A 12,946-nucleotide genomic window follows, 5' to 3' on the forward strand; every position below is an offset into this window, starting at 1 on the left:
ACAAGATTACTAGTGTACCCTATAAAATAGGTTGATGGGGGTCGTTTTATATCTCTAAAGAGGTCCGTCCAGAACTGAACTTAACCCATTAGCTCCCGTGGTTCCTGTGTGAGGGTTTGTGCTGGAAGGGTGTACCGCCCTCCGCCTATTGGCCCACAGTCGCGAAGTTCATAGGTCCCTACCAACTAATTAACTTTTCAATTTGTCCAGCTCCGTCCTACACTGATGACGCTGGGCACAAATGGGTTAAGATATCAGTCACCATTTATATTTCTTTGACTTTAACTTGGCCCAGATTTTCGTCCTTCCGTCGCTTATTTCACCCAGCTCAGAGGCAGAAAAGACAATACTATGGCTCTACGTTTTTCCCAAAGCACTTCCCTGTGACTAGCATCTTATTCCACTGGTGATCTATTGGTACAGCTCTGCAGTGAAGATATGGCAATTTTAGGCCAAGTTATATTAAAATGAGTAAACCTATCTACCATCTATCTATCAACCTGTTTTCTATCTATATCTCTATCTACCGCATCTGTCCATCTAGCAATCTGTTCTGTCTATCTCTCTCTATCTACCGTATCTCTCCATCTATCTTTCAAACTGATTTCTACATACATCTCTGTCTACCGTATGCCCATCTATTCATCCACCCATCTATCTATCTATCTATTTATCTATCCGTACTGTGGCCTTGACGTAGAAGCATAGCGTACACTCCCTACCACTTATTGATCGCGTAACCAAGATATCACGGTGCGTTATCGACCGAGTGGGTACCCTTACGTGAACCACACCATGATGCTTTTATGAAGAACTCCACATTTTGTCGAGTTATTATTGATATTGTAGATTTTTTTTTGTGTCTGTGTGTGTGTGTGTGTGTGTGTGGAGGGAGGAGGGAAGATCTTTCTTTGTGGAGGGAGGGGGGGAAGCTCTAGAAGGCTGGCATTCCAAGACCGTTCGAGCTAGAGACTTCAACTTTTCATGAATGATGTATCTTGGTGGCAGGCTTCTTTTGGCTCGATTTTTTTTTTTTCCCTAGCACTAGCGCAACATTAGCGCCCCCTATGTTACTTTTTCCATTTTTGCTCTCCTGCGCAGCAAAAACTACTGAATCGATCGCTTTGCAAATGTTCCAGCATGCAGTTGTCAACATATGCTAGTGCGCCTGGGTACTGATATTGAGATCCAGCATATTATACACCGTTTGAAATATTGATGAAAATCAAAATGGCCGCCTCATGCCTACAGTAGCTAAATCGGAAAATATTTGGCTGATTTTGACCAAACTCGGTGGAAATGTAGCGGGTCATGAGTGAACATGACTTGCATGGTATGAATGACCTTGACCGTAATCCATTAAAATTTTTGTCATACCGAAAGTCCCTTAATATTAGGTCTATAATGATTACAAAAGTATGTTCATCTGGAATGTGGAGTTCCTTGAATACTGCTTCAGCACTTTCAGAATTCTAGTTACCGGTAGCATTATTATCGTGTTCTGCTCTTGCTGCCTTCACACGATTGTAGATTAGGAGAGGATTTGTGCAGGAGAGATTATTGAAGGCTATTAATATCGCCATTTTCTGAGGATTTTCATCAGATGAGGATTTAAGTAGGCGGGATTAATGAAGACTATTTTTCTTGCTGTTTAATGAAGGCTATTACTACAACTATTTTTGGAGGATTTTCATTAGAAGAGGATTTAAGTAAGGGGGATTAATGAAGACTATTATTAACGCTATTTTTAGAGGATTTTGATAAGGAGAGGATTAAAATGGGGGAATTTATGAAGGCTAATATTATCACTATTTCCAGACGATTTCCTTCAGACGAAGATTAAATATAAGCACTGACCGGTTAGCCTAAGTACCTGATCACACATATTGAACCCTAACACTCTCTCACATGCTATTTATCCTTGGTGTAAATATCATGCACCAGGTAACCTCTTCCCCACCTGGACGTCTTTGTAAATCCTCTCCCTGTTCCCTCCAGACGATTTTATTCAGCTTGGAGGCGAATTTTAGTCGGGGTTTTAATTTAGATCTCCAATACGGACAATTCTACTAATTAATTATTACTATTATTATTATTGTTATTATTATTATTATTATTTCTGGAACTTGAGCGGTTAAAATAAGACCTTGAATACGGTGATCTTTTTTAATTATTATTATTGTTGCGTCCAAACTTTTTATTTATTTATTTACTAACTTTAGGGAGACTTTTGGAACATGAGGGGTTAGAATTAGACCTTCAATACGGGGTCAATTTTTATTTTTATTCTTGTTGCCTCCAAAGGTTTTAATTGTTCATTTTATCATTATAATTATTGTTATTATTAGTATTAGTATTATCATTACTATTATTAGCACCATTATTATTATTATTATTATCATCTATACCATCATTATTATTATTTTTATTATTATTATTATTACCACCATTATTATTTATCATTACTACTTCAGAGAGACTTTTCGAATATCAGGGTTAAGTATTGATATCTCTGACCCTTTCTCCACCTGGATACTCTCCTACCTTAATAAAGAAAAAATGAAAAAAATCGCGAGGCAAGACCATGTCAAAATTACGTCCTCGGGCTGAAGACACTACTGATTACTAAGGGAATATATTATAAAGCATCGCGAGCTATTAAGGGCTAATTAAATGCCTATCAACTGCACGTAGGTAATTAAGCCAGAGGGTCATTAAGGTATATATTAATTTTTTTTTTAAAGTATAAATCTTTCCCTAAAATACAGCACACAACAATCACATTTACAAGCCAGGTCCCTTTTCCAGTTCCTTGTAAGAAGTGAGGTATACTTGTAAGACCTTGGCCGGTATTCTGGTGTTGTAAGGAAGCTCCCTAACACCTCTTCCTTCCCGATTTATTTTTAGATACGGCTGGCTAATCTCGCTTTGCACGTTTTATATGGAGATGGTGATATTAGAATGATTTAAGTAGCACAGAAGTGGACGGCATGGTGTAATATGCAAAATAAATCGCTTACGAGTCACAGACAAGAACGGCATGATGTAATAAGCAAAATAAATCGCTTAGGAGTAATACAGAAGAGAACGGCATGGCGTAATAAGCAAAATAAACCGCTTAGGAGTAACAGACGAGGAGGGCAAGGTGGAATACGCAAAATAAATCGCTAAGGAGTAACACAGACGAGGACGGCATGGTGTAATACGCAAAATAAACCATTGAGGAGTAACAGACGAGAGCGGTATGGTGTAAAAAGCAAAATAAATCGCTAAGGAAGGGGCGTTTGGGAGCTTCATTAACCGACGGGTATTAAGGGACTCAAGGCGGCCCGGGAATCGATCGCGTGACTTCTCGGTTTACGGAGTCCGAAATTCACAGTTTTATGACCAACTGGCCCAAGATACGAAGCAGACTATGGTTTACATCTCTCTCTCTCTCTAACTAGTCCAGGATACCATGAACACTGGTTTGCGTTCACCCCCCCCCTCTCTCTCTCTCTCTCTCTCTCTCTCTCACACACACACACACACACACCTCCCAATAAACAAACACATCCACACACTTCCTTAGGGTACCTCAAAGCCAGGTAAAAGAAACGTTCCTACTTTACTTAATCTTGTAAGTCTGCCTAAGTAAACTAAAGGACCAATACCAGGTAAACTCTAGGTAGCTACAAGTTGTTGTTAGTAGTAGTAGTAGTAGTAGTAGTTGCAGTAGTAGTGGTAGTAGTCGCAGCAGCAGCAGCAGTAGTAGTAGTACTTAGCAGTGGTAGTAGTAGAAGTACCGGTAGTAGTAACAGTAGAAGCAGCATTTAGTATTATTAACATCACTTAAAGGAAATATTATCACATTATTATTATTATTACTTATTATTATTATTATTATTTCTTATTATTATTATTATCATTTATTATTATTATTATTATTATTATTATTACATGCAAAAATCACTTAAAGGAATTTCCGCTCAATGGTGAGACTCCAAGACACAAAACCAATGTCTTAAGAGTAAAGGCCGAAAGTGATGATGGTCCGAGGTATACCTGGGGATGCGCCGGTCAAGGTCACACATACACCTGCTCCCGGGACACATGTACACACACACACACACACACATATGCACACCCGCACATGAACACACGCACACACACACACTATACAGTACACATCCACAAACTTGCTCCCAATAAACATACACATCCACACCCACACACTAAGTACATCCACACACTTGTTCTCAACACACACACACACACACACACACACGCGCTGAATGCAGTAGCTGTGTGTGTCGATCAGACGTACAGCCGCATACAAATGGATCATTATACACAAGACTCTCACAATACGCACATGAACGTACACACCGCATACTCCCTCCTAATGTCTGTACGTAAGGAAGGCAACAAGTAATCAAGAAAATTAATAATGACACACACACACAACCACACGCACCATTGCACTAACCCCTTATTACACCTACATAAGCGACTCCCACACACACACACACACACACACATACACACATCCACTCAAGCATGGTGAGAAATGACGGGCACATTGAAAAATACAGTAATCGCATGCACATGTCTCTCCTTGACGACTTCTACACCAAAACTCTCTCTCTCTCTATCTCACACACACACACACACACACACACACACACACACAACCTAACTCACAAGCAAACAGGATAAAATATCAAGTTTCAATATTAATCTAGGCACCCCAGCCAAAGTTAACATATCAGCGACCGTACCTGTTCATTTAATAACATCCATCAGTACAATCTAATACATATAAATAACACCCGAATTTTTTTGGACTAACTCCCGGCCTCCTTAAAAAAAAAATGTAAGACAAGAAAGGAAAAACGAAAAATCTCATTGCATGCCAGAAAAACGCCACCATATACTGATCCTCCATATCAATGTAATGCATAACACAAATATATATAATTTTTTAAGACACCTCCCGCTAACTCGAAAAAAAAAAATAATAATAATAATAATTAATAATAACATAAATAAGGATATTTTAGTAATGCCTACATCACAACTATTTACCTAAGCTAGTTCAGATACTTCAAACCGGTATTAGGAAAAGACAGTAATAGTCTGTGTTAGAAATTTCCAAGTTACCTCTCTCTAATCAAGGACAGATTTTCAAGGTTATTAAAATGGTTTTATAAAATTAACTAAGAAATTCTCAAGTTACTTTTCGCTCATATTTACATTATACATACTTATACACATGAAATTTATACCCACCCACCCACACACGAGTAGCTTAGAATAAATAAATAATACCAAAATTAACTACCACTCTCCCAAAACACACACATCAACTCTCACTCTCCCTCCCTCTCTCTCTCTCTCAAAATTAACCATCATCTTCACATCCTCCCAACCCCCCCTCCCCCCAAAAAAAAATCAAAATAAGCGCACCCTCCCTCAAAATTAACCATCACCCTCAGCAAAATGGTAAAAATCAAAACATCTCTCGCTCTTTCTCTCTAACCATTTACGGTGGATTTCAAGGTCACGCTGATGGTTTAAATGCCATGATACCCGACCATAAACACCCCGCAGACATACACCCGAGGTCAATAATCCGTTTACACCGCTAGATTTTACGAACTGCTGCACCGGGATTTTTCCCTCTGCTTATTGCGGAATGGTTCGGTTGGATATCTGGAGAGAGAGAGAGAGAGAGAGAGAGAGAGAGAGAGAGAGAGTTAACTTTATTTGCGCAATGTTTTTATTTAATTTTTGTAACTGGTATTTTTATCCAGGAGAAGACTGCCCTCTGTTAATAAAGGAGCAAAATAGGTATCTTTACTTAATCTACTCCGGCTAGTATCAATCCATTTATTCACACTGAGCCCCTGATGGTAAAGCATAATGGGATTAATAAAGTCTGAAAGTAAAGAAATAAAAGAGATATCTTTCTTTAGTCTAGCAGTATCAAGCCATTTTATTAACACTGAGACCCTGGTAGTAAAGCCTAAAGAGATCAATAAAGCCTGATAGTAAAGGAATAAAGCAGATATCTTTATTTAATCAACCGGTACTCCTATAAATGTCAAACCATTGTATTCAGAGACCCAGATAGCAAAACCTAAATGGATTAATAAAGTCTATCTAACCCCCCCAGGTAATAAAGGATTTAATAAACTCTAACCTCTCCAATTCCAAGTCCGCCTAAAGCTTAATAAAATCGTCTAGAGGCAGCAAAAATAAGCAGCCATCCCCGTTCTGGGTGTACAGGAATTATTGACCGCTGCTGTACGGGTGTGGGTCCGGTATGAGCCCAAATCTCGCCAGCTGAGACTAAGATCAATGGCTATTTTTACTGACCTTTATCTCAATGGACTCTCTCTCTCTCTCTCTCTCTCTCTCTCTCTCTGCGATTTATTTTGGGAACTACATCTAATGACTTTCTTGGATGCTATCTAGATAATTTAATTAGAATTTAGATTGCATAAATAAAACACAACAATATATCAACCTATCAAACAGAAATAAGCTAGTAAAGGTGGTTATATTTATTTTATTATTACCATTGCTGCTGCTGTTATTACCGCTATTTCTTGCTCTTGCGAAGATCCCAAACTCATTTTTCCTTAGCTGATATGACCATGTGTAGTCATATCAGAGCGTTGATACAGCCTAGTAACCAAGGAGACTCATTCTAGCCTGTTCACTATGGCTCAGTGGATTCATGCCACCACAGCTTGGTATTTATGGTGTAAAATTGACCCAGTTCCCTCAGGAGAAGAAAAAAAATGAAAAAAGGGAACAAAAAAAGAAAATGAGACAAGAATATAGTCCATACACCAAGTCCCGCTTTTATTTATTAATTTATTTTGGATGGCCTAAGTCCACCAGCAATTCACAACAAAGGAGATTCCGTGGCACTTATTACTCGACGATTAATTTGACCTCTTCTTGTGTGATACTGTAGCACTTTTTACTCGGCGATTTATTTTACTTGCCACCGGTACACCTCATATATTTCCGTAGCACTTATTACTCAGAGATTTATTTTACATCTCACCGGTACACCTTCCCCTCAATAATTTCTTGACACTTATTACTCGGCAATTAATTTTGCACACTACCGGTACACCTCTTGTATATTTCCGTAGCACTTATTACTCAGCGATTTATTTAACCTGCTACCAGTAAAAATAAGGTTTAAATATCGACCTTTTGCATCAACAACAAACAAGAGGAGACAGAGGAACTTTTACAGAATAAATCGCTTATAGAAATAGCGTTACGATTTTTCCCAAGCCACTTACAACACGACCCTATTAGAAGCCTACGCAGCACCTGTCACACTCTTCAAGGGAACAATCTTGCGGGTTTCTGGCTTTTATCCTTCTTTCTTACAATAAAAAAAATACAACTCAGCGATTTAAATGCGTATTACCCCTTGACAATCCCTCACATATCATCCACATCCTTTTAACAGCGACACTGCACCTCATACAGTAGGATATGGGGTAATACTCAAAATACTTCCATGGTTTAATACTCAAAATAGTTTGCTGTATTAAGTGGGATATGGTGTAATACCCAAAATAACTAGCTGACTGAAGGGTATTACGACATGCGAGAATACAACCCTAGACATGACGCAACCTGGTGTAAAATGAAAGCTGCCGAGGACCGGAAGATGTGTTGTAATATTCAATTGTCTTCCAGTCTCTCTCTCTCTCTCTCTCTCTCTCTCTCTCTCTCTCTCTCTGCATACTATTTGAGAATCATCGGCACTGATTTCCCTCTTGATATTTTCCCGCTCATGGCAAAAATAAATACAATAAATGCTCAGAAATTCCCATATTTATATCACTGGAATTCCTGATCTAGATATTCATGGATATTCCCTTCAGCACACTACAAATCCCACTCACACACTCGTTCCAGCACTTTTCCAAAAATTTCCCTCCCCCCCCAAAAAAAAAACAATGAAGAAAACAAAATCCATTCTCCTTGATAACACTGGAAGAATTTATATAACGTGAATTTATATATTAACGTGAAATTACTGTATATAGGAAGGTTAAATTTGTTCTAAAGTATATGGAAGAAAAAAAAATCCACATCCTCCTTGACATTAAGCTGGATTTATATAACGTGCATTTATACTGACGTGAATTTGCTTAAGGATATAAATCTGCTTTTAAGTATATAAATCTGTTCTTAAGTGTATAAATCTGTTCTTACCTGCTGTGGTTTGCCAGCTCAACCCCCCGATGAACATTTTGCTGGAAGGGAAAACGCAAAATGGCGTGAGACAAACAGGGGTATAGATCGGACGCGTTATTCATGCATTTTTTTTTTTTTTTTCATTGTTTAAGGTATTAGCATCTCATTTTTTTTTACATATATATACTGCAGGATGTGTCACTCAGCTCTGGTGCGCATTTTCTGATTTTATTATTTTTATTTTTGAAGGCACTTGGAGTGAAAACTGGTGCTCCTTCAAGGCTTTAATATATAACATTTTAATTCCTGTGATTTAAGCTGATGATGATGAACAGATCAATGCAAATCACAGGCCAGGAGTCTCTCGCAAAACCACCTCGCGACTTTAATAATAAAAAAATAAATACTTTAGCTTCTTCCTTATTTATTCCATTTCCAGGTTATTTAACTCGGGCTTTGCTTTTCGTGTATTTATGTCCTACTGTCATGACGTTCTCGTATATCCAATAGCAATGCGTTATTTTATATCCACGTAACTAAGAAGGATATTTGGCGTGAGGGTAATTTTGGCGTTGAGCGGACGAACATACCCAGGATCGTTGGGCACTTCACTGGGCGAGCCAACGGGATTCTCCACGGTAGCGGCGGCATCCATGATCATAGTTGCAAAAGTAGTGGGTTCAGCTACGTTATAACTACGCCACTAAGTTAAAACTAACTAAGAGAGGAGCGGTACTTCTCTACGCGACCACACACAATACGGTACTACCAACAGCCGAGCACCGAATCTTCTTACGGCCCACCGCCAGGGGGAAGAGGCGGGGCCGTAACTAGATGCCAGTTCCCCGCCGGTTTTTCGTCTACCGCCTAATATTACAGACGCACCCGATTTTTCCCTTCAGTTTCCGTTCAGATGCGATGGTTTTTAGGGGGTATATGTGGCTGAATACCCAAGCCAGCAGTGGGATAATTCGCCTTCTCCCCGGCTGCCGAATCTGGTATATCCCGAACCTGCCTAAATCTTTTCGGGGTAGGCGGACCAAGGCATGAGTGAGGTGGAATCGCGGCCCAGGATTGGTCAAGTGGCAGGGCCATTTCATGACGTCACAAATCACTATCACAGATACCAGTGCACTCTAGGGATGGATTACCGAACTAAACCCGGCTAATGACTCCTCCGGGATTCTGCGGTCCCAGCTCATAATTACTCTCGAGTCGAAGGAAGTTTTCGATTTTATCGGTAATATTTAAACCCATTATAATTTTCCATCCATGTTACCCTCAAAGCCCTATATATGCAGGTACGTGTGCATTGCCTTGAACTAGGAAAAAAAGAAAAGTCGGCCTGTAGTAATTGGTTATTAGTTCATGTGCCGGGAGGTGTTCACTCACGCTGTATAATAAGGGGCCGCCGCAGGCACCCCCAGCGCCATCTCTTGCCCACAAAACCAACCACGGATCTTCACGACCCCCCCACCCCCCCTCGTCTTCCTCCCTCCTTAGTGCCACCCCCTCCATTTCTCCCTCCCTCCCTCCCCCATCCGTCCGTCGGCCCGCAAGCCTTACGAATATTATTTTTGTTTCGGTACTGGGGGAATGTTGTAACACTATCGCGATTCCGCCTGCCTCGCCTGTACTGACTGCAGGCCTAGAAGAAGCACTCAGTTTATGAACATCTATTGATTATATGAACGTTTCTGCACACATATACTATTTATTTTTTTGCAAATCTACTGCTTGATTATATAAATTTATATGTGGAAAAATGAATTAGTAATGAATTCTAAGCGTCAAGTATAAAAATAGCAATTCAGAGCAGATATGCTGTACGTGACAAGCAAGGGAAAAGGGAAAGGAGGATGACAGCAAAGGGAGAGAGGGAAAAGAAATGGAAAGGAAGAAAAGAAGAAGGGGAAAGATGGAAAACAAGGGAAAGGAAAAAGAAAAGGAAAAGAAGATAAAGAAATGGGATAGGAGGAAAATAAAATAAGAAATAGCAGAAGCAAAAATAAAAAATATCCAATACGTCAACCTAATTATAGATTACTTAATACCGTATATATCTGAGCGTTAATAATATGGTCTTTAAATTTTCCTGTTAATTATATAAGCTGTGAATCATTAGGTTACATCATAAGGTTATTTAATACCAGTGGGAACCTTGGATATATCAGCAGAAATTTGTAAATGAATAAATGTGCTGAATTATGCTACGTCAAATTAATGAAATGCACAAATAATAATAATAATAATAATAATAATAATAATAATAATAATAAAAGATATAAGGCACCACTTAAGGAAAAAAATAAAGTAAATGAGATGAATAATAGGCAAAGAAAGGGGGGGAATTAAAGAAAAAAGTCAATAACAAAAAAGTAAAAAAAAAAAAAAAGGCAAGAAAAATTTAGTCCCAAAGCAGAAGAAAAAAGGAAGAGGAAGCTGGAAAGAAGCAATAACAAAACTATATCAAGCATAACCAAAAATAAATATATAAAACGATAAACAGTGAAGAAAACGGGAAACATCAGTGAGAAAAACAGGGGGGCACTTAACTACTGATTAAGTTCCTGAATAAGAAGCTGCCACCTGAGCATCTGGATAGCGATGCATAAGTGATTACACAGGGAGGAAAACAACGATTTGACAGAGAGAGAGAGAGAGAGACTGTGGAAAGGGTATATCATTGCGAGATAAAGTTATTAACGCTGTAAATAAATACTTATAAACTAGCTTGTTACAAAACAAAAGCACTTGGAAACTTATTGAAGCCAGAGTTATTAAAAAAAAAAAAAGTTACTAAAGAAATGATAAATGCCTGCCAATAGATAAACAATAATAAAAGTTATAAAATACAGATACATGTTATATATACATGTCGCTAATAGGAAGTTATAACAGAATACAAAAATACAAACACATGGAAAGAATAAGTCACACAGTTACAAATTGATACACACAGATATATATATATATAGTTACAAGGATACACTAGGATACACTCAGATACTTTGATACACATACAAATACAGCCAGCCATATTTACATATTTGGATATACTTACACGTTACTGAAGGGATTAAAACACTGGCAAAAACACTTTACAACAGCAAGAAATACAAAATAGTTACACAGTGAAATACAGAGTTGGTTACACAAATATTGATAGACAAGTCACTAAAAAAATCAAAACACACCAACACAACACGGAACAGAGAATAACACTTTAAATAAATCAATAAAAAAGTGAAGCAAACAGAGCCACAGGGATAAATAAACGAACGAGTCTGTCCTGCCATAGAAAACGAAAAATACAAGGCTAATAAAACACCTTCACACATTGTTTGTAAATGGAGAGTAACAACAGGTGTGTTGGGAAAGAGGTGTGGATGATAATGATGATGGATGGCGATGATGAATGATGATGATGATATGGATGATGATGATGATATGGATGATGATGGATGGCAATGATGGATGACGATGATTATGATGGATGATGATGATATGGATGAAGATGATTATGATGGTGGTGGTGGTGATATCAAATATAAGGGGGAAAAAATGCATCGTATTGAGCGAGCGGGAGGGAGGGGGGAAGAGAGAGGAGAGAAAGACCACCACCAACAAACCCACATTTCAATACCCCCCCCCCCAAAAAAAAAAAAAAACTAAGAAAACAACTATACCAGACCTCACAAAAGGAAATATCAATACACCCCCTCAAAAAAAAAAAAAAAAAAAAAAAAATCCAAATACAAGTGTTATTTTATCTGTATCGTGGTTGCAGGGTAATAGGCGAGAGTAAATGGCTTTGTTGCATTAATGTAAACTAATTTCAATTGCAACTACTACGGCTTCTGCAACAATCCGGCCTCGCTGTTAGAATGGTTATTGTTTTTCAGCTACTGGGTTATTGATATTGTTATTATTGCGGTTATTATCGGTGTTTGTTATTATTAGTGTTAAAAACTTATCATCCGGTACTACTGCCACCACTTATCACTACAGCTTTTACTACCATCACCACTATTATTATAACGTAGTAGTAGTAGTAGTAGTAGTGCGAGTATAGGTGCTCATTTGCGTAATCATCAGTCATTAAAATTAGAATTATCCTATCGTTCTGGAAATAAGCATAAAGTACTTTGATTACACAATCTTCATAATGAACCAACATTTTATTATTAAAGAATTTTAGTTCACTAGTCGATACTGTCACCATTATCCCTATTATGGTTATTACGTCACAATAACCATCACTACTCTACTTAACCACTACAAGCACAATAGCCAATACACACACACACACACACACACGCACACACACACACACGCACACACACACACACAGTCAAATGCACCAATCCCGCAGTTCATCCAGGGTGACCACGACGAAAATTCCTCCAAGCCTCTATACCACCACTCCAAACCTCCCACACCTCATGTACTAACTCTAACTCTACTCCCATGACTATATTCCAGCTCTACTCAAGCCCCATGTACTCTACTGAATGTAATCTATTCTAACTACTCTACTCCTTTGTAATATTCTACTGTACTCAACTCCAATGTGATATAAATTCTCCTCTACTCCCATGAACTCTAACCTACACAACTCTCCTCTGCTTTACTTCTAAGTCTTTCTATCACAGCTTATCACCACCTCAAGCCTCCCTCAAGTACTCTTATGAATCTTCCACCTGTGTCTCGGTATACTCTTATTTCT

The 12,946-nt window shown here is 38.4% G+C and overlaps 1 protein-coding gene across 1 annotated transcript in view; it reads right to left on the reverse strand.

Moving 5' to 3' along the window:
- The window catches only part of Rbp6 (RNA-binding protein 6), a 992,472-nt gene extending 983,526 nt beyond the window's left edge, over nt 1–8,946 (reverse strand). The window contains exons 1-2 of the mRNA XM_080281723.1: nt 8,808–8,946; nt 8,236–8,276 (exon numbers count right to left, since the gene is read on the reverse strand). Coding sequence (XP_080137849.1) covers nt 8,236–8,276; nt 8,808–8,878 — 112 coding nt within the window. The 5' untranslated portion in view covers nt 8,879–8,946. The remainder of the gene's footprint in view (nt 1–8,235; nt 8,277–8,807) is intronic.
- Between the last annotated feature and the right edge of the window lie 4,000 nt (nt 8,947–12,946).

This window comes from Coenobita brevimanus, chromosome 90 (assembly GCF_032717465.1).
Source record: "Coenobita brevimanus isolate Jiangsu-jjx chromosome 90, ASM3271746v2, whole genome shotgun sequence".
NCBI lineage: Eukaryota > Metazoa > Arthropoda > Malacostraca > Decapoda > Coenobitidae > Coenobita > Coenobita brevimanus.